Here is a 21,518-nt window from a genome sequence, read left to right as displayed (position 1 = left end):
CTAATTTTTTTCAAAAACTAAAACTGAAATATGATTAAAAAATTGGGAACAAAATACTAGACTAGGAATATTTTTTTCCCCAAAGACCATAAAGCCCAGTGACGAGATTAAAACTAAAATTACCTTTAGGACTGTTTTTGGGATCTTTAACATATATCGGAACAGACAGATGGAACTTTAGTTTAACGTTTAATGCAAAACACACAAGATCTGGTGTACAGCATTTCCTCAGTTCTACACTGGAGTGCTCAATTCAAAGTGTGAGACTTAAATCCACAACCTACACACACACCCAGAGATAACTGAGCTATAGAATCATATATGGTTATGGTACAGGAGGCCGTTCAGCCCATCATTTCTGTGCGCTCTTGGCTAGAGCAATCCAAAACTAACCCTACGGCTTCACTATCACAGAATCACAGAAACCCCACAGTGCAGATAGAGGCCATTTTGGCCCATCGAGCCTGCACCGACACATATCCCACCCGATCCCTGTAACCCCTACACCAACACATATCCCACCCTATCCCCGTAACCCCACGTATTTAATCCCCCTAACACTAAGGGTCAATTTATCATAGCCAATCAACCTAACCCGCACATCTTTGGACTGTGGGAGGAAACCGGAGCACCCGGAGGAAACCCACGCAAACACGGGGAGAATGTGCAAACTCCACACAGTCACCCGATACCGGATTCGAACCCGGGTCTCTGGCGCTGTGAGGCAACAGTGCTAACCACTATGCCACCATGCTGCCACACTATATCGGCTTGTATCTTCCTCTGTTTCAAATATTTATCCAATTTTCCCTTTAAGTATGTGATGGGTTGTCCAGATGGTTTCAGTTTCTCAAGCCCAATACATAGCTAGTACAAAAAGAAAATAATGCAGATGCTGGAAATCTGAAATAAAAACAGAAAATGCTGGAGATACTCAGCAGGTCAGGCAGCATCTGTGAAGAGAGAAACAGAGTTAACGTTTCAGGTCGATGACCTTTCATCAGAACTGGAAAAAAGCAGGAAATGGAACAGATTTTTAAGCAAGTGTGGGAGCTGGGAAGGGGAGGGGATGAAAGAACAAAAGGGAAGGTCTGATAGGATAGAAGGCAGGAGAGGCGAAGAGACATTAAGAGATATTCAAGGCGAGACGAGATGGTAATGGGACAGGTTAAGAAACAAAGGATGGCTCTCCACGAAGTGTAAATTGCGCTGGCAGAATGAAAGACAGCTGCCCTGTGGGAGAGAAGAACAGAAGGCACAAACAAAAAGTGTGGATAAAAAATATATATATGATAGGGACCGAGGTTATGATCTGAAATTGTTGAACTCTGTGTTGAGACCAGAAGGCTGTAAAGTGCCTAATCGAAAGATGAGGTGCTGTTCCTTGAGCTTACGCTGAGTACATAGCTAGTACTCCTTACCGCCACCTTAAGTCCTTCGTCTATTACCATTCTTGGCCTCCCCTTCTTTAATCTCAAGTGGAACTTTCACTTTTCCTCCATTGCTCCCTATGGCTAAACATATTCTCCAGTAAGACATTTCTACTAACCCCTCTCATCACTCTTCGTGGTAATTTTAGATTGAGAACCCTTCTTCAGTGACTCCCCAATCAGAGGAAATAAAAACAGAAAATGCTGGAAATACTCAGCAGGTCAGGCAGCATCTGTGGAGAGAGAAACCGAGTTAACGTTTCAGGTCGATGACCCTTCGTCAGAACTGGAAAAAGCTGGAGATCGAACAGGTTTTTAAGCAAGTGCAGGGGCAGGGAAAGGGGGAGAGGAGAGGAAAGAACAAAAGGGAAGGTCTGTGATAGGATGGAAGGCAGGAGAGATTGAGAGACATTAAGAGATGGTGCAAGGCAAAAGGAGATGGTAATGGGACAGGTTAAGAAACAAAACATGGCTCCAGATGAAGTGTAAATGGCGCTGGCAGAATGAAAGACAGCTGCCATGTGAGAGAGAGAAAAAATAAATAAATAAAATGAATGGGACAAAAAAAGAATAGGGGCAGAGGTTACGATCTGAAATTGTTGAACTCGATGTTGAGTCCAGAAGGCTGTAAAGTGCCTAATCGAAAGATGAGGTGCTGTTCCTCGAGCTTACGTTGAGCTTCATTGGAACAGTGTAAGAGGCCGAGGGCGGTGAGGTCTGAGTGGGAGTGGAGCGGAGAACTAAAGTGACAGGCGACCAGAAGCTCGGGGTCACCCTTACGGACTGAACGGAGGTGTTCCGCAAAGCAGTCACCCAGTCTGTGTTTGGTCTCCCCAATGTAGAAGAGACCGCATCGTGAGCAGTGAATACAGTATACTAAATTGCAAGAAGTACAAGTAAATCGCTGTTTCACCTGGAAGGGGTGCTTGGGGTGCTGGACAGTGGAAAGGGGGGAGGTACAGGAGCATGTGTTGCATCTCCTGCGCTTGCATGGGAAGGTGCCAGGGGAAGGGGAAAGGGTGTTGGGGGTGATAGAGGAGTGGACCAGGGTGTCGCGGAGGGAGCGGTCCCTTCGGAATGGTGAAAGGGGAGATGACGGGAAGATGCGTTTGGTGGTGGGTGCTGGAGATGGCGGAGGATGATCCGTTGAATGTGGAGGCTGGTGGGGTGAAAGGTGAGGACAAGGGGAACTCTATCGTGGTTCCAGGAATGAGCTGAAGGGGTGAGAGCAGAAGTGCAGGAAATAGAATGGACACGGTCAAGGGCAATGTCAACCACAGTAGAGGGGAATCCTCAGTTGAGGAAAAAGGAAGACATGTCGGAAGCACTGGTATGAAAGGTGGCATCATCAGAGCAGATGAGGCGGAGACAGAGAAACTGGGAGAATGGAATAGAGTCCTTACATGAAGCGGGGTGGGAGGAAGTGTAGTCCAGGTAGCTGTGGGAGTCAGTGGGCTTGTAGTGAATGTTTGTCAAGAGCCTATCCCCAGAGATGGAGACAGAAGTCGAGGAAGGGAAGAGTCGGAGATGGACCATGTGAAGGTAAGGGGAGGGTGGAAATTGGAAGCAAAGTGAATAAAATTTTCTAGTTCAGGGCGAGAGCAGGAAACGGCACTGATACAGTCATCAACGTACCAGAAAAAGAGGTGAGGGAGGGGACCTGAGTAGGACTGGAACAAAGAATGTTCCACATATCCCACGAAAAGGCAAGCATAGCTGGGACCCATGCGGGTTCCCATAGCAACACCTTTAATTTGGAGGAAGTGAGTGGAGTCAAAGGAGAAGTTGTTCAATGTGAGAACAATTTCAGCCAGGCGGAGGAGGGTGGTGGTGGATGGGGACTGGTTGGGCCTCTGTTCAAGGAAGAAGTGGAGCGCCCTCAGGCCATCCTGGTGGGGGATGGAGGTGTCGAGGGATTGGACGTCCATAGTGAAAAGGAGACGGTTGGGGCCAGGAAACTGGAAACTGTTAAAGTGACGGAGGGCGTCGAAAGAGTTGCGGATGTAGGTGGGAAGAGACTGGACAAGGGGAGAAAAATAGTTGGGATAGAAAGAGATAAGTTTCGTGGGGCAAGAACAGGCTGAAACGATGGGTCTACCGGGGCAGTCCTGTTTGTGGATCTTGGGAAGGAGGTAGAAGCAGGCTGTGCAGGGTTGGGGAAGTATAAGGTTGGCGGCTGTGGGGGGAAGATCTCCAGAGGAGATGAGGTCAGTGACGGTCTTGGAAACGGTGGCTTGATATTCGGTAGTGGGGTCATGGTCCAGGCGGAGGTAGGAGGAGGTGTCGGAGAGTTAGTGTTCAGTCTCCGCTCGGTAGAGGTCGGTTCATCAAACAACAGCACCACCCTCGTCAGCGGGTTGGATCTGAGAGAATGGAATGCTGCAAGTTCAGAGGGAGGTAAGTTTGGGTGAGCGAGGGGAGCAGAGAAATTGAGACAGCTGATGTCACGCCGGCAGTTTGCGATGAAAAGATCTGGAGAGGTTAAGAGGCCAGAGGGAGAGGTCCAGGTAGAACAAGAATTCTGAAAATGGAAGAAAGGGTCCGCTGTGCGGGAGGAAGACTCCTGGCCAAAGAAGTGGGCACGGAGACGAAGGCGGCGGAAAAAGAGCTCGGCATCGTGCCGAGCTCGAAATTCATTGAGATGGGGCGTAAGGGGATGAAGCCCACGCCTTTGCTAAGGACTGATCATTTGGGGTCAGAGGGGATAGTGAAAACACGGCAGGGGGTGAGATTGGAAGAAGGGATGGGGTCAGAGGAAAGTGAAGGGGAAGAAGGTTCCTGAAGGGTATTGGTGTCCAAGAGTTGTTAAAGGCTTGCTATCCTTGACACCTGAAAGGAAGAAAAAACGTTTTTTGTTAAAGCGCTGGATGAGGCGAAGGATGAAATGGAACTGCGGACCAGGACAGCTTTGAGATAGTGAGTCGGTGCTGCTGAAGAGAGGTGTCGAGAATGTTCATGTGGCGGCGCATGGCATTCAGTGTGGATCTCAGGATACGGCGAGAGCAGTGGTTCGAGGAACGCTGACTATCTTGGAGATATCTAGTCCTGGGTGGATTCAAAACATGAGGGGTGGAATTTCAGTTGGAATCCACGTGGAGTAAGTCGGAGCTGGAGACAGTTGCTGAGGAAAGATATGTTGCTGTGAAAGCGAGTTTTGGTAGATACCTAATCAAACATGAGAAGGGAGACCGAAAGCAATGAAGATGAACAAGGTAAAAGAGACAAATGGAAATCCTGTCGGAGAGAAGAACAGAACTTCTTCAAGGTGGGCATTCCTGGAAGAGAGGTGGCAGTGAATTAAACACTAATACAAAAGCAAAACACTGCGGATGCTGGAAATCTGAAATAAAAACAGAAAATGCTGGAAATACTCAGCAGGTCAGGCAGCATCTGTGGAGAGAGAAACAGGGGGGAGGGGAGGAAGAACAAAAGGGAAGGTCTGTGATATCACTTTTTGTTCTTTCCTTCCCCCCTGCCCCTGCACTTGCTTAAAAATCTGTTCGATCTCCAGCTTTTTCCAGTTCTGACGAAGGGTCATTGACCTGAAACGTTAACTCTGTTTCTCTCTCCACAGATGCTGCCTGACCTGCTGAGTATTTCCAGCATTTTCTGTTTTTATTTCAGATTTCCAGCATCCGCAGTATTTTGCTTTTGCCCCAATCAGAGGAAATAGTCTTGCTATATTTTTTCTGCCAATCCCTTCATAACTCTCAAAACCTTTATTAAACCTCCTCTTAATCTTTTCCGTTCCTGTGGAAATAGTCCCAGTATCTCAAGTTGCTATTTATAACTAGAGTTTCCCATCCTTGGTATCATCCTGATGAATCTATGCTGCATGCTCTCTGACTTTATTCTGCTTTCTAAGGTACTTCACAGAGGTGTGAGGAGAAACTACCATTTTTAACAGTTGAGAAAATTCAGGATCTGCCCTGACTGTCAGTGAGACACCATGAACTGTTGAGGCTGGTTTTCAAATGGTTCCAGAACATAACATGACTGGAAACGACCCACGGAATAATTCATAGTTAAGAACAGAAACTTGACATATCTACAACTAAGAGCTCCCTATAACTCGTAAATGCTAAAAGCAACAGTAAATTATCTAGTACACTTCATAAATAAAACAAATGTGCGGATTCTAGTCCTGGCTTTTTAATAGCCTATTGTCTATACTTTAAAAATATTCAATGTTTTACCAGGTAAGACAGCCATTGCTGGATTATCAAGAGCAATAGCATCACAGTGGACTGATGATGATTCAATATCAGTGAAAATAATGTTTTAACATAATATCTGATTTTTTAAAAAATTAAGAATCCATGGTCAAGGGCTGGGGCATATAGTTTAGGGCACCATTAAGGTTGAAAATAAAGTAAATGAAGTAGTGGTTTGGTGCTGTCAAGTTTGTATTGTAAAAGTCTGGAGATTGTCAAAGGGAAAACTGAGGTAGGCAGTTCCAAGCTTTTCAGGTCCTGGAGAAAATGAAATTAGAATAGGAGATCATGTGATGAGTTTTGATTTAAATGTAGAGATGAGGAAGAGTTATTTAGCATTTAAGAACATGAAAAGTTTACAGCAGCAATAACTCTAGTAGGATGAATAAAATAGAGACATATAAAGGTTACAATTGAAGAAAGTGAGGTAAGAGATGGATCACATTTTAGCTAACTTGTACTTCAAGACCAGATACAAGTAAAAAGCTAGAAAGATATTTGAAGATCCTGTTCAGATATGGAGTAGTCTGCAAGTCTTGGATAAAGTTGGACTTTATAGAATGTTGAGGAATAGGGGGAAAGTATTCGGCATAAAAAGAGAAACTAAGTTTCTTGGAAACAGCTTTAGGAATGGAGGAAATATGAAAGTTCCATTCGAAAAAAGAAAAAGACTTGCATTTATATAACCCCTTTCACGACCTCCAGACATCCCAACACACTTTACAGCCAATGAAGTATTTTTGAAGTGTTTTCACTGTTGTGATATAGGAGATTAAAGAAGGTGAGGCCAAGAATGGTAATAGCAGAAGGACTTGAGGTGGAGGTAAGCAGTACTAGCTCTGCATTGGGCTTGAGAAACTGCAACCTCCTTGACTCAAATTAAGTGAGTATTGTTTCTATATTTGTCTCATAGATGGAAAAGAGACAATACATAAATGTAACTTAGCTGTTGTGTTTCAATTTCTCTTTGAGAGAGATGGAGAGGGAGGAGAAAAAACTAACGCCTTTGGTAACTGCAACAGTGGTAATGTTCATTGAGAAAATTCAGATCTGCCCTGATTGTCAGTAAGACACAACAAATGTCTTGACAAAAGTTACAGTAAGGCTTCTGAGCAGGCATATTGGCTTATCTATTTATAGTGCATTATGCTTTCCAGGAGAAAAATGTATTTTACTTTGTGGTTTTGTTGCTAACCCATGAAAATCAAGATTAAACTGCCTGGTTAAATTACCATTTTTGGGTTGAATAGAAATACTGGATATATCATTTTGATTACCACTGGGCTTTTTCTCTCTCTTATTTTGATTGCTTACAAAATGAAGATCTATAACTTTGAAGTCCTAAATAAACCTCCTGTCACTTGACCTTATTCAGAACTATTGATTTTTGACTGTTTTCTGTTCGTGTTTGTGTGTTTTAAGGTTGTATCATTGCTTTGCTGTCGTGTAATTAAGATCTAGTTTCTCTTGACTTCTTCATTTTTCATATTTCTAACTTGTTATCTTGTTTCCTCTATTTGCACTGAACCTTAATTCTGATTAATTTTGAGGGGCCCAAGTGAAGGTGAAGGCAGTGGCAGAGCAGACACTGCAAGGTGAGGTGCCGCTGCTAATATTGTCTCATATAATGTTAATGTGCATAACTATGGTTGTTGAAATTATAAAGGGTTACTGGTATAAGATAGCTAAGTTTAACAGAAAATGTATCAGACAAGTCCTAGCAGCTATTTTAATGCATTTCTTTTTGCTGGGTGGGGGTGGGGAGGGGATCAAATCTGAGGATATGGAATATTAAAGGCATGACTTCATGAAAAGGTGTTTGGTAAACATTGGCCCTGAATTGGCAGGTGGCGGCGTAGTAGCTAAACAAAATCCGCGCTTACCTGATATGAACCCCCTTTTGCAAAGTTGGTTTCAGATGCAGCGTAGTGACTCTTAGCCAATCAGGAAACATAGAAATCTCCGATGGGACAGCATTAAGCTTTGCAGAAAGTCCATCTGAGCAGCTGGCCTGGTTTTAGTTTTACTGTTCACAGGGTGCTTTCCAACAGATTGCTGCAGCATCTTTCTTTGATTTGCATTTGTTTTGATAAATGATTTGATGTCCGGTTTTGGCTTTTAAATTATTGACTTTTTAAAAACTGATTTTAATTAATTTAGCAGCCAGAAATGCTATTTTATTAAATTACAATCATTGCAATAGTATTTAATACACAAACCAAGATTTCAACATTATTAGAATTCGATCAAACACTGAAAATTCTTAAGATACTTTTTACTAGTGGTGTCCTTAAAACCATAAAACTTGATTAGGATGCTTGTTTATGGACTGTAGCATAAGGCTAGCTCAAAATTATACAATTTTCTTATCTCTTTCCCCCACCCCCCCCCCTTATGCGGTGCAACAGGCTCCTGCGCCTGTTTGCACCAGCAGTAAAAATTTTCAGGGTAATTAATGTGCAGTAGGTGGGCAATTAGCCCAACTTTTCACCAGCCGTAGATTTTAATGGGTAGGTGAAACGTGCAGTGTAGCCAATGCAGGGTCGGAACTTGACAGATCACAAGCTCATGATTTAGCATATTGCGGTGAATTCCGAAGGCGGTATTATGCCGTACTCTGCGCTATCATACCGACTGCAAATTCAGGGCCATTATTTTTCTATACAAATACACAGATGACAAACACACAGAGGACATAAATCCTATCAAAGCATATAATTATCATTTGCACATGATATCAGTATGATAAAGAAAGTGTGTGGCTCTTCTGGTTGATCTCCTGCCCCAAACTGAAAACTGTTTACTAAGCACGTTTTTCATGGAAACTGCATTGTCAGCCTAAATGATAAACTTTTTAAATAAAATAATGGGCCTCTTGTTAAAATTATATTCAGAATTGAGCAGCAATGTACAAATGCATGTGTGCTGTTCTAACAAATTGAAGATAAATTATGTAATTTGAAGGATGAAAAGATAGGTCACTTTCACTGGTCATGTTGCCTATCCTCCATTATTGTGTTAAGTGTCTATGCTAGCATGTTAATAGTCATGCTTCAAAATGTTGCAGTTAATGTAGGAGCTTGCCATGTTTTTGTGTGGATAAATAGACTTATTTCATCTCCGACAGGAACAATGTAGTGTAAAGTACAACAGCAGCACAGCTCTCAAGGGTGTCCTCAATTGAAGTGTGAAATGATGCTGAAGACTCTCAGAATGAGATAATTTACCAGTATTATGGGAGCTTGACTATGTACTCCCATTACTATGTCAAATTTTATCTTCTTGTCCCTGGTGTCATCATAAATTCTGTAGGTTGTAGGTTGAATCTTAACCATGCTGTTTGCATTATCTCTTTAATTTACAATATCAGGTAGAATACAGTAGACCCTCTATTATAACCTCTTATTACAAACCTCTCAAAACAAAATGTTATCCTTGGCCCCAGGAGAAACTTTATTATTGCCAGTACGGAAGTTCAAACTTCAATGAGATGGATCCCTAATGAGAACTACTGCTGGTCCTCACAAGTTTGTAGTAATTTGGATTAGATGACAGTTCATTTTGGCTCTAAAATTCAGGATTTCTCCTTTCTGGCCAGAAGTTTTGATAAATGACTCGCTTGTTGCCAGGATCTAAAATGTTACCTTCCGATTCGCTTTGAGTGAATACAGGAAGATTTAGTTAATTCCAAAACAAGATTCTTCATCCGCACATGTAGCTAAAAATATGACTGGAGGATGGAAATATTAATCTATAAAATTGTTCCACAAAACCTTTTGTAGTTTGGAGAAGCACTAGTTACTTTGATGATGGCACAGAAATTGCTGGAATAATGGCAAGTTTATGGCGCTCGCCATTATTAATTTGTTAAAAATCCATTAATTTATGGAGGAGGGAAGATATGCCATGAGTTCCAATTCTCCACAAATTGCTGGATGATTTGCGCCCTCCGCCGTTAGCCTTGACTAAACTGAAAAATTTGCAACCTCGCCGTGAGCCTCCCCATTGAAGTATATTGCGTGTCCTGAAATTGCTGGATTTACGCTGTTAATGCAAATTAATCTCGCTGCAGCCATTTGGGACTGGTAATTCATGTCATGAGGACCTGTTAATTATATGATTTATAGGCCTGACATGCCACTTAACCTTGGAGGCCCAGAAAGGGAACAATTCAACTGTGGAGTCTCACTCTTGCAGGTAGTAAATTGTTCCTAGAGGTTTTCAAAAATGTTTTTTCTACCTTGCGCCAGTCTTGCCATCCACACTCCTGTTGATGTTGGAAGGCAATCATTTTCCGATGCAAAGCTGCTTTGACACTAAGAAATGGAAATTAGATAGATTTCTTTCAGAAAGTAACATTTTGGAATACAGTATAGGAGTAATTTGAGATAAGACATGATAATTGTACAGGAAACTCTTTTTTATCCGGCACCAATGGGACTGGCGTGTTGCCAGTTTATCAAAATTTCCGGATGACGGAGAGGGTTATCTACCAAGGCTATTTTTAACAAAGAAAAATAAAAAAAATCAAGAAATGTGCAGTAATTGGGTACTCACCTACAGAATGTTGTGTTAAATGGATGGTGGAAGATGCTTGATTAAGTACAGTACTGCCAGTTGAGGGTAATCCATAACTCTTAAGTTATTAAACAGTAAAACAAAACTTATAAACGACTACAATACAGTACGGTGGTTGACTGTACACTTATTCCAAGTCAACTGGTTCATCAGGAATATCCATGCCAGCTGGGTCATCAGGATCAGGCACTTCAACAGGTTCTTCAGGCACTTCCAGTGCTTCAACTCTTGGAAGCTTTCCTAAACAATTCCCGGATGTCTGCTTGCTTAGTGGACTCTTGCCTTCTTTGTAGAAAGGTGGAATGCAGAATATGGAGGTGCATAAATTCTTGGGCAGAATAGCAAGAATGGCTTTCAGCAAACTTGAGGAATGAAGCAAAATCTTCTGCAGCTTTAGCCCAAGAAATCATCTTCTCTTCAGAAATCTCATTCTCTTCACTTTCCATCTCACTTTCCTTTTCTTTCTTTGGATTCAAAACATTCTCTATTATTTCATCATCACTTCGAGAAGTTGCTGTTGTGCATATGCTATCTGCATCAACCCACTGCTCAATATCACTTTCACTGAGGTGACGTAGAGGGTTTGTTGGGCCTACATTTTTCACCATGCCAGCTATTTCCATTACTGTACTCCTCTTGGGACGAACATTGAACCCATGAAATTCCTCTTCTAAAGAAGAACCTTAGCAAACATTACAGAAGGCCACAATTTGTGCCAGGCTTGTCTCAAAGTGTGACCTTTCACCAAGTTCCAGGAACATGCAGCATTAAAGATAGCATCTTTAAGATTGTATTCCTTCTGAAATGCGTGAATATTGTCATCTTGGCTTATCAGTTTACGTAGGAAGTTTTTCTTGTAATGACACTTGAGATTTTGGATAATGCCCTGGTCCATGGGTTGTATGAGAGAAGTTACATTTGGTGGCAAATAAATGGTGAAAATATTCCCGAAACCAACTCGGATTCATGCGGATGGGCTCTACAATTATCAAGCAATAAAATGCATTTGCTATCTTCAGGTTTCCTTATTCTATGGAAATGTTCCCTCACAGATGGAACAAAAATATGATGGAACCAATTCGAAAATATTTCCTTATCCATCCAAACATTTCTTTGAGCTTTGTACTCAACAGGTAAGTGCCTCACATTTTTAAATGCACGGGGATTTTTATACTTCCCAATGCCAAGAAGTTTAACCCGGTGTGATCCAGCAGCGTTCGCACATGTTAGCACGGTTACACGATCTTTATTTTTCTTGTAACCTGAAGATTTAGCCTCACTAACCCCAGCAAGCGTTGATTCTGGGAAAAACCTCAAATAAGCCAGTTTCGTTAGCATTGTATAGCTGTGCTGGTGACAAATCATGTTGCTGCACAATCCGATTGAAATAATCGCAGTATTCTTCTGCGGCGTTGTGATCAGCTGATTTCTTCTCCCTGGAAATATCGAGTCGTCATAGCCCGTGCCGTAACTTGAAGCACGTTAGCCTTCCCTCAGAGAAAGCACACTTGTCAGTGAGCTCCATCTTTGCATAGAAATCCTTTGCTTTTTCAATTAGCATGGGTCCGGAAATCGGAACACCCTCTGAATGCTCAAGAGAAAACCACTCATAAAGCACGGTATCCAGCTCTTCAAGCTTAGGCTTACGAAGCGTACGCCGTTTCTCTACACCCTTAGATGTCTCCGAGCTTGAATAAAACTTGAGCAGCTTATCCTTCTGCGATTTGATGTCATAGATTGTTGACGAACCGATTTTGAATTCATTCATAATGTTGATACGCTTCTCTCCCCTTTCTAGTCGTTGGCATATGTCGATTTTCTGTTTTAAAGTTAACCACTCTCTTCCTTTTGCTTGGACCAACTTTTGGGATTTCCATAATGCAATGCAATGACTACCAGCAGTGTGGGAGACACACAGTACCCCTATAAAATGGCGGATCAGAAGAGACTACTGGCAGCGCGGGAGAGTCAGACTCCTGTTACAGGGGTTTTGAGGTGTTCCGACTCCCGACGGCGCCAAGAAGCCGAGTAGTGGCAGTTTGGAGAACTACCCCGACTGACTAACTCGGCCACCGCGGGAGACTCGGACTCGGAAACATTGCCGGTTATTATGGGGTTGTTTTCAGAGTGAGAATTTTGCCAGTTAATAGAGAATTCCGGATATTTAGGTGCCGTTTAAATGAGAGTTTCCTGTAGCATGATTGGGAGGATAAAGATGACTTTGGACCTATGGTTCCCAAAGTTCTCCACCACTGGGGCTCTCCTCACCTCGTAACTGGGTGTTGTAGATTGATTGATGGAGATTAATTGCTATAATTAGTCAACAACTACATTATCATTGTATCATGCGACTACCCGGATGGTAGAAGGCGAACTAGATGGATCTTGGTCGTCTTTTTATCTCGCAATTCCACTATTCCTGATTATGATGATCATGCTCGTTCAATACTTCATGGCTCAAGAAAGTTTGTACACTTTGCATACCTACCCTCCCAAGAAGGATTACTTGGGTGAGGTACAGAAACTTTTGGGCAGGGGGGAGAAAATGATTTGAAAAACAAAAGGGTTTTATTTTTGGTCATTCATTTGTCCTGTATATGTTCTGAAGCTGGAATGCATTAAAATTATTTTTTACATAACCTAATCGCACCAAAATTACTAACTATTTTAAAAGTTAATTTGAGAGATGACAGCTAGTGTTTGAAATACAAGGTTAAAATACAAAGTTTCAGTGGAACTAATCTATTTCACAGATTTGTTTCCAATATCTACAGTACTTAGAGTGTTAAATTAATTTGTATAATGTTCTTAAACGTGCTGTAGAAGTGTATCCTAAGCCAAATTTAAGTTTGTCTTTAAACTTTCTTCTTCATAGCAAAGACCACTAATAGCAGTACTGTATTTCAAAACAACTAATGATTGCGCCATCTTTAGTCTATCAAAAGCTGCAGTGTAGCACTATTTAATACTTTTGTTCAAGCCATACCATTTCAATGGCTCTTCCTGTGAAATGGGGAGGTAAGAAGTAAAGAAGCTAGGTAAACAAGCAACATTGTTTTAGCTGGGCATTCTTCAAATTAACTCTCGCTGCTTTAGCTAGAAATTGCTGGTAGTTTTATCCTACAGTGTAGATGCTGCAAATATACCTTAAGGAGTCAAAGTTGTTTCTGAGATTTTCAGTCTATTTAAAGTAGTTTAAATGAATTTTGAAATGGGATGGATGCCAATAGTTGTAAATGCAGGTCAGGAATCTAAATGTTTCCATAATGTTCTTGAATGACTGCATGGTCTTTCTCTATTTTCAGGAGTATGTCAGGAGAAGCAAAGGACAAAGAAAGGGATGATAAAGATGCAAAACCAAGGTCTTTGAGGTTCACATGGAGCATGAAGACCACCAGCTCAATGGATCCCAACGATATGATGCGAGAGATCCGAAAGGTGCTGGATGCTAATAATTGTGACTATGAGCAACGGGAAAGGTTCCTCTTGTTCTGTGTTCATGGGGACGCTCGGCAGGACAATTTGGTTCAGTGGGAAATGGAGGTCTGCAAGCTGCCACGTTTGTCTCTAAATGGTGTTCGCTTTAAGCGAATATCTGGGACATCTATAGCATTCAAGAACATTGCATCCAAAATTGCGAATGAGCTGAAGTTGTAAAGAGAAACTGTAATTATGGGATCAGGGAAGTTTCTTGTGTGATGTACAGTTCACTCTTGAATGTACTGGTATTATTGCTAATGTGCGTGAGTTTGGCCACTGACCCCACGTCCTCCCTCATACCCAAATAAATTAAACGGTTAGAAATTTCCGTCGCAATAAGGTTATATACATTGTGATTCTAAATTGTAAAACCCAGGTCCGTATGGCTTATTGTGAATTAGCTTTAAAGAATTGTGATCTTATTTCCACATGTACAGGTAAGTATATTGAGCATTGTCACAGCTTATGTTCATATAGTTGTACAATAAAGAGTAATACCTAACATCTACAGGTATTGTATAGTTGTGTCCTGATTTATGTACAGAAATGCCCATTATAATGTTCCAAGTAGTGTATTTTGAGCTTTTGAAGTTCTTTAACACGAACTACATTTTTGGATGTTAGATAAATTAAGGTTTTTGACTTCATTATTGTTGGAATTAAATCTCTCCCCCCCCCCCCCCCCCCCCCCAATACCTCTTTAAAAAATAAAAAGCCATTATGATCTTTTAAATTTGTTACCTAGGTGCCCAGTGCTCTTCCCTCCATACTATAATGTTTTCATTAATAGCACAAAACAGCTTTTGGGAAAGTTGTCTCAGGAATTGTCATTCATCTGTGAGGAAGATGGCCCTCTTCTTTTCCTTCCGTGCTGTATGGAGCTACAAATATCTATCAAGTTCACATTTTCCAACTTGTACAATAAAATGGTAATGCTCACATGTTAAGTGGTTGTATGATTTCCTGTCCCACTGTAATCACCTGTGCTAAATAGTTTACCAGATTTCTTGTATTTATTCCAGGACAGTATACCTGTAATGTGCAGCATTGTAATTATTAGGCCTTCACCAATTAAAGGAATTTTTCCCCTTTATAACTAGTGATGTACTATGTAAAACCACTAGTACTAGTACATTTAATACTTGTTTTGTACCAAATTAACCATGTAGGTTAATTGTGCAATTGTATTTTATGTTGTAATTATTGTAATATTAGCGTTGACCCTGTCTGCACTCTTGTGAAGATTTGGAAAAATAATCAAAATCTGTCAGTGTACATGCTGTGATCAGATCTGGAACCTTGATTATCAGAAGGTGAACTAAATCTTTGTATGGTTGCATAAACATGCAGCAGCGTTAGATTGAAGCTTTGGATTGTAAATATTCTGTGATGTAGCTTCTTTCCTGTGGCGGTTGTGTTTCAGAATGACGTTGATTTTGTTGCCTTAGAAGATGCTTGGAAAGTCGTACTTGCCCCTCCCCCTTGATGTTAATTGAGAGGAGTTCAGTGCAAGGTACATGAGTACATTTTCACTGGTGCACAATATTAAAACAAACTTGAAATGACCTGAACATGGCATAAGTTTTATTACATTTTTTAACCTTTTAAAGGAAATACTTTTTCAGATTACTTTTTACATTTCCTGTTACTTTGTTTATGCCAGTTTTCTTTTTTCTTTCCAACTTGTTTTACTTTGTAAAAGATGTACCTGTTGTGAAAATATTTTGACAAAGAAATATTCTACATCTTTAATATGAACAGTATAATCAAATTATAGCAGTAAGCAACAGGTTTGACAGAAAACGTGGTAAAATGCACCAAGCTTAATATAATGTGGCTATTGGGAGCCAAATTTTTTGCGTAGTACAACAAAGTTTGCAGCTTATGCTATGAGACACCAACTATCATGAATGAACAAAAGAATTGAGAGCAAGAATCGTTTTTCTTCTTGACAGGTAATGTGGAGTTTTGTCATCTGTATTTATTATGCAACAGATCTTATTTTGGTAAGTTAAAAATCAATGTTTGCTTTGAATACATTTACTGATGTATGAAATCATTTAAGATGACATCAGTTCGGAGGCTGTATCCTTGTTGCTAACATAAAGATGGTTAAAATAAAACCATACAGCAATATCTTTCCTACTCCACTTTCTAGCTCTTATTAGTCAAAGAAAATTCCACCCACACTTACTTGAACAGTCCGAGGCTGAACCAGATTGTTCGCAACCTTGGCATCCTATTTAACCCTGAGCTGAGCTTCCGACCCCATATCCTATCCATCACAAAGACCGCCTACTTACACCTCCTCTCTAATAGTGCCTATCTCCGCCCCTGCCTCCGCTCATCTGCTGCTGAAACCCCCATCACTGCTTTCGTTACCTCCAGACTCGACTATACTAACGCTCTCCAGGCTGGCCTCCCATCTTCCACCTTCCGTAAACTTCAACTCATCCAAAACTCTGCTGCCCGTATCCTAACTCGCACCAAGGCCCGTTCATCCATCACCCCTGTGCTCATTGGCCTATATTGGATCCCAGTCCAGAAACTCCTCGCTTTTAAAATTGTCCTTGTGTCCCTCCATAGCCTCACCTCGCCCCTATCTTTGTAACCCTGTTCCTCCAATTCTGGCCTCTTGTGCATCCCCGATTTCCTTCACTCCGCCAGTGGCGGCCGTGCCTTCAGCTGCCTAGGTTTCCTCCCTAAACCTCTCCGCATATCTACCTCTCTTCTCCTTTAGGATGTTCATTAAAACCTACTCCTTTGACCAAGCTTTTGGTCACCTGTCCCAATACAGGAAACTTTGTGCTATCCGGAGGTTGAATGTCCGGCAACTTCGATCTAACGGCAGAAATCAGCAGCCGTTTTGGTTAGATTTTTTTTTGTCTCCTAGCATTCTTTTCACAGGCAGGCTCTGGAAAGCGTCTTTGTAGCTTCGCAACAGCTTCAGAGACGCTTCCAAGCTACTGGGCCGAGTGTTTACAAGCTGTTGCTAAGCAACAGTCTTTGTTGTCAGATACGGAGATGAAAAGCTCCTATCTGATAACATTGACGCTGGTCTATCCAGAAGTTTTGAGGCAACGGCAGTAGCTCGGTCCCGTGGGTGCCGGATAGCACAAAATTTCCTGTAGCTCATCGCTCAGTCAAATTTTTGTCTGGTAACACTCCTATGAAGCACCTTGGGACGTTTTACTATGTTAAACACGCTATAAAAATGCAAGTAGTTGTAAGCTTCATCATTTTTATTCATACCAGGCGCACACCATCATTGTTGCATTAACATGCTCTTCAAACAAGTTTTATGATAGGTTTTTCTCAGTCTTACAATAATCAAAAAGAGTTCTGTACATTATATCTATGGTTAGTTGAATATAATCATCCATATGAACTGGGAAATCTAATTTTTCCCTGTGCTGTTTTATGAGGTTTTTAAGTAACGGGTGTTCCGCTTCCTTCAATATCCTGGCTACCTATCATTGACCCTTTTTTCCTCGGGCATTATTTTGAGCTAATGCCTTCAAGTATTTGCATATCTTTTGGCGTGATGAAGCATTTGTTCTTTTATTTCCCCCAATCAAAAGTAGTTTTGGTTATACTTTTACAAATAATTTGTTTTTACAGTAATTAGGCTATACTTTTGGTGTCTAGGGGTAAAGTAAGTTTTTAATGTGGCAGCAAGTCATCCTCTGTTCCGAGGGACTGCCTAAGAAGTTATGCACTCATCGCCTCTAACATCTGGATTTGAATCTTGTGCAGGCTGATGGAATTAAAGTATCCTTTGTCCACTAACTGTAAAGGTTCTTCTTGACAAATATTTTGCATCTGTCTTCACAGCAGAAGACACAAAAAAAATTCCAGAAATAGTGGAGAGCCAAGGGTCTAATGAGAGTGAGGAACTTAAAGTAATTAATATTAGTAAAGTAAAAGTACTGGAAAAATTAATGGGACTAAAAGTCGACAAATCCCTTGGACCTGATGGCCTACATCCTAGGGTTCTAAAAGAGATGGCTGCAGAGATGGTGGATGCCTGGAATGGTCTCAATGGATTGGAAGATAGAAAATGTCATAGAGTCATAGAGTAATACAGCACGGATAGAGGCCCTTCGGCCCATCGTGTCCATGCCGGCCATCAAGCCCTGTCTAATCTAATCCCATATTCCAGCATTTGGCCCGTAGCCTTGTATGCTATGGCATTTCAAATGCTCATCCAAATGCTTCTTAAATGTTGTGAGGGTTTCTGCCTCCACAACCCTTTCAGGCAGTGAGTTCCAGACTCCAACCACCCTCTGGGTGAAAAAGTTCTTTCTCAAATCCCCTCTAAACCTCCCGCCCTTTACCTTGAATCTATGCCCCCTAGTTATTGACCCCTCTACTAAGGGGAAAAGCTCCTCAGCATCCATCCTATCTATGCCCCTCACAATTTTGTACACCTCAATCATGTCCCCCCTCAGCCTCCTCTGCTCCAAGGAAAACAAACCCAATCTGCCCAGTCTCTCTTCATAGCTGAAGCGCTCCAGCCCTGGTAACATCCTGGTGAACCTCCTCTGCACCCTCTCTAACGCGATCACATCTTTCCTGTAGTGTGGCGACCAGAACTGCACACAGTATTCCAGCTGTGGCCTAACCAGTGTTTTATACAGCTCCATCATAACCTCCTTGCTCTTATATTCTATGCCTCGGCTAATGAAGGCAAGTATCCCATATGCCTTTTTTACCACCTTATCCACCTGTTCCGCCGCCTTCAGGGATCTGTGTACCTGCACACCCAGATCCCTCTGACCCTCCGTCTTGCCTAGGGTCTTTCCCTTCATTGTGTATTCCCTTGCCTTGTTAGACCCCCCAAAGTGCATCACCTCGCACTTTTCCGGGTTAAATTCCATTTGCCACTGTTCCGCCCATCTGACCAACCCATCTATATCGTTCTGCAGACTGAGGCTACCCTCCTCGCTATTTACCACCCTACCAATTTTAGTATCATCCGCGAATTTACTGATCATACCCTTTACATTCATATCCAAGTCATTAATGTAGACCACAAACAGCAAGGGACCCAGCACCGATCCCTGTGGTACCCCACTGGCCACAGGTTTCCAGTCACAAAAACAACCTTCGACCATCACCCTCTGCCTTCTGCCACTAAGCCAGTTTTGTATCCAATGTGCCAAGGCACCCTGGATTCCATGGGCTCTTACCTTCTTGACCAGTCTCCTGTGCGGGACTTTATCGAAGGCCTTACTGAAATCCATGTATACCACATCCACTGCGTTACCCTCATCCACACACCTAGTCACCCCCTCAAAAAATTCAATCAAATTAGTCAGACATGATCTTCCCTTGACAAAGCCATGTTGACTATCCCTGATTAATCCTTGCCTCTCCAAGTGGAGACAAATTTTGTCCCTCAGGATTTTTTCCAGTAATTTTCCTACCACTGATGTTAGGCTCACTGGCCTGTAGTTCCCCGGTTTTTCCCTACTACCCTTCTTGAATAATGGTACTACATTAGCGGTTCTCCAGTCCTCTGGCACATCCCCTGTGGCCAGAGAGGTCCTGAATATATGTGTTAGAGCCCCCGCAATCTCCTCCTTTGCCTCACACAGCAGCCTGGGGTACATTTCATCCGGGCCTGGGGATTTATCCATTTTTAGGCCAGCTAAAACCGCCAATACCTCCTCCCTCTCGATGTTAATATGTTCGAGCATATCACAGTCCCCCCGCCCTATTTCTATGTCTACATCGTCCTTCTCCATAGTGAAAACAGATGCAAAAAATTCATTTAGAACCCCTCCTACATCTTCCGGCTCCACACACAGATTGCCACTTTTGTCCCTAATGGGCCCTATTTTTTCCCTAGTTATCCTTTTACCCTTAATATACTTATAAAACATCTTCGGATTTTCCTTTATTTTGCTCGCCAGTGTTATTTCATGGCCCCTCCTTGATCTCCTAATTTCTTTTTTAAGTATCCCCCTGCACTTTTTGTACTCCTCTAGGGCTTCCTCCGTCTTTAGCCTTTTGTATCTACCAAAAGCCCTCCTTTTTTTCCTAATCCATTCCCGTATATCCCCTGACATCCACGGTTCCCTGTGGTTTTTGGAACCACTCTTGACCTTTATGGGAACATGTTGCCCTTGTATGAAATGTAACCCCACTATTTAAGAATGGAGGGGAAACAGGGAACTATATGCCAGTTAGCCTGGCAACAGTGGTCAGGAAAATGCTGGAATCCATTATTAAGGGAGTGGTAACAGGGCACTTAGAAAATTATAATATGATTAGGTAGAGTTGGCATGGTTTTATGAAAGGGAAGTAGCGTTTGAAAAATCTGAAGAGTTTTTGAGGATATAACTAGCAGTGTAGATAAAGGGGAACCAGTGAATGTAGTATATTTGGATTTTGTAGATAAGGTGTCACACAATAGGTTGTTACACAAGATGGCTCACGCGGTTGGAGGTAATATATTAGCATGGATAGAGGATTGGTTAAAGGACAGAAAACAGAGTAGGAATAAACGGGTCATTTTCAGGTTGGCAGGCTATTACTAGTGGGGTGCTGCAAGGATCAGTGCTGATGCCTCAGTTATTTACAATATATATTAACTTAGATGAAGGGCCTCTGTTATTTACAATATATATTAATAACTTAGATGAAGGGACTGAGTGTAATGTATCCAAATTTGCTGATGATTCAAAGCCACGTGGGAAAGTAAGCTGTGAGGAGGACACAAAGAGCCTGCAAAGGGATAGCGCTAGGTTAAGGGGGTGGGCAAGAAAGTGGCAGATGGAGTACAATGTGGGGAAATGTGAGGTTATTAATTTTGGTAGGAAGAATAGAAAAACAGTTTTTTAAATGGTGAGATTATTAAATGTTCGTGTTAAGAGGGAGTCCTTATACACGAAACATAACCTGCAGGTACAGCAAGCAGTGAGGAAAGCAAATGGCATGTTGGCCTTTATTGCAAGGGGGTTGGAGTACAAGAGTAAGGAAGTGTTGCTGCAGTTGTTCAGGGCTTTAATGAGATCACAGCTGGAGTACTGTGTAGTTTTGGCTTCCGTGCCCAAGGAAGGATATACTTGCCTTGGCGGGAGTGCAGTGAAGGTTCACTAGATTGATTCCTGGGATGAGTGTTGTCCTATGAGGAGAGATTGAGTAGAATGGGCCTATACTCTCTCGAGTTTAGCAGGAGAGGTGATCTCATCGTCAAGCCCTCTCAGAATCTTTTATGTTTCAGTGTAGATGCTGAGAGGCTGTTTCCCCTGGCTGGAGAATCTAGATGTAGGAGGCATAGTCTCACGATAAGGGGTCAGCCATTTAGGACTGAGATTTGTTCACTCAGATGGTTGTGAATCTTTGGAATTTTCTACCCGAGGGCCAGATGTAGATGCTGAGTCATTGAGTATATTCAAGGCTGAGATCGACAGATTTTTGCACTCTTAAGGGGATCAAGGGATTTGGGGGTCGAGCGGTCGGCAAAGTGGAGTTGAGGTCGAAGATAAGCCATGATCTTACTGAATAGCGGAGCAGGCTCGAAGGGCTATATTGCCCGACTTCTCTTAATTATGTTGACAAGAATGCCCAATTAATATTAGGATATCAATGTTTGCACCATGGTAGTTGGTTAGGTATAGGAAGGAATTTGTGATATCAACTTGCCATCATGGTAGTTGGTTGGATATAGGAAGGAATTTGTGTTATCAACTTGCCAACTCTACCTTAGAACCATATCCCACTGTGGAATCAACTCCTCCAGGGGAGGAGAAAATTACTCCCTTACATTAATTTGTTACCCAAAAAGAGTTTTCAATTTAGACTCATC

The 21,518-nt window shown here is 41.9% G+C and overlaps 1 protein-coding gene across 8 annotated transcripts in view; it reads left to right on the top strand.

Annotated features, from left to right (window-relative positions):
• Positions 1 to 15,268, top strand: part of mark1 (MAP/microtubule affinity-regulating kinase 1) — a 177,356-nt gene extending 162,088 nt beyond the window's left edge. For 5 of the 8 annotated variants that reach the window (XM_085980970.1, XM_085980973.1, XM_085980948.1 and 2 more), the window contains 2 exons: positions 7,195 to 7,239; positions 13,528 to 15,268. In XM_085980970.1, the coding sequence (XP_085837096.1) occupies positions 7,195 to 7,239; positions 13,528 to 13,879 (397 nt within the window). In that variant the 3' untranslated portion in view covers positions 13,880 to 15,268. Of the gene's footprint in view, positions 1 to 6,412; positions 6,528 to 7,194; positions 7,240 to 13,527 lie in introns of all 8 variants that reach the window. The other 3 variants (XM_085980977.1, XM_085980953.1, XM_085980961.1) reach the window with 3 other exon arrangements.
• The last annotated feature ends 6,250 nt before the right edge of the window (positions 15,269 to 21,518 follow it).

This window comes from Somniosus microcephalus, chromosome 3 (assembly GCF_052327205.1).
Source record: "Somniosus microcephalus isolate GS21.2 chromosome 3, FLI_Smic_1.0, whole genome shotgun sequence".
Lineage (NCBI taxonomy): Eukaryota > Metazoa > Chordata > Chondrichthyes > Squaliformes > Somniosidae > Somniosus > Somniosus microcephalus.
The sequence above is the reverse complement of the archived record's forward strand: the minus strand, read 5'-3'. Positions and strand labels throughout refer to the sequence as shown.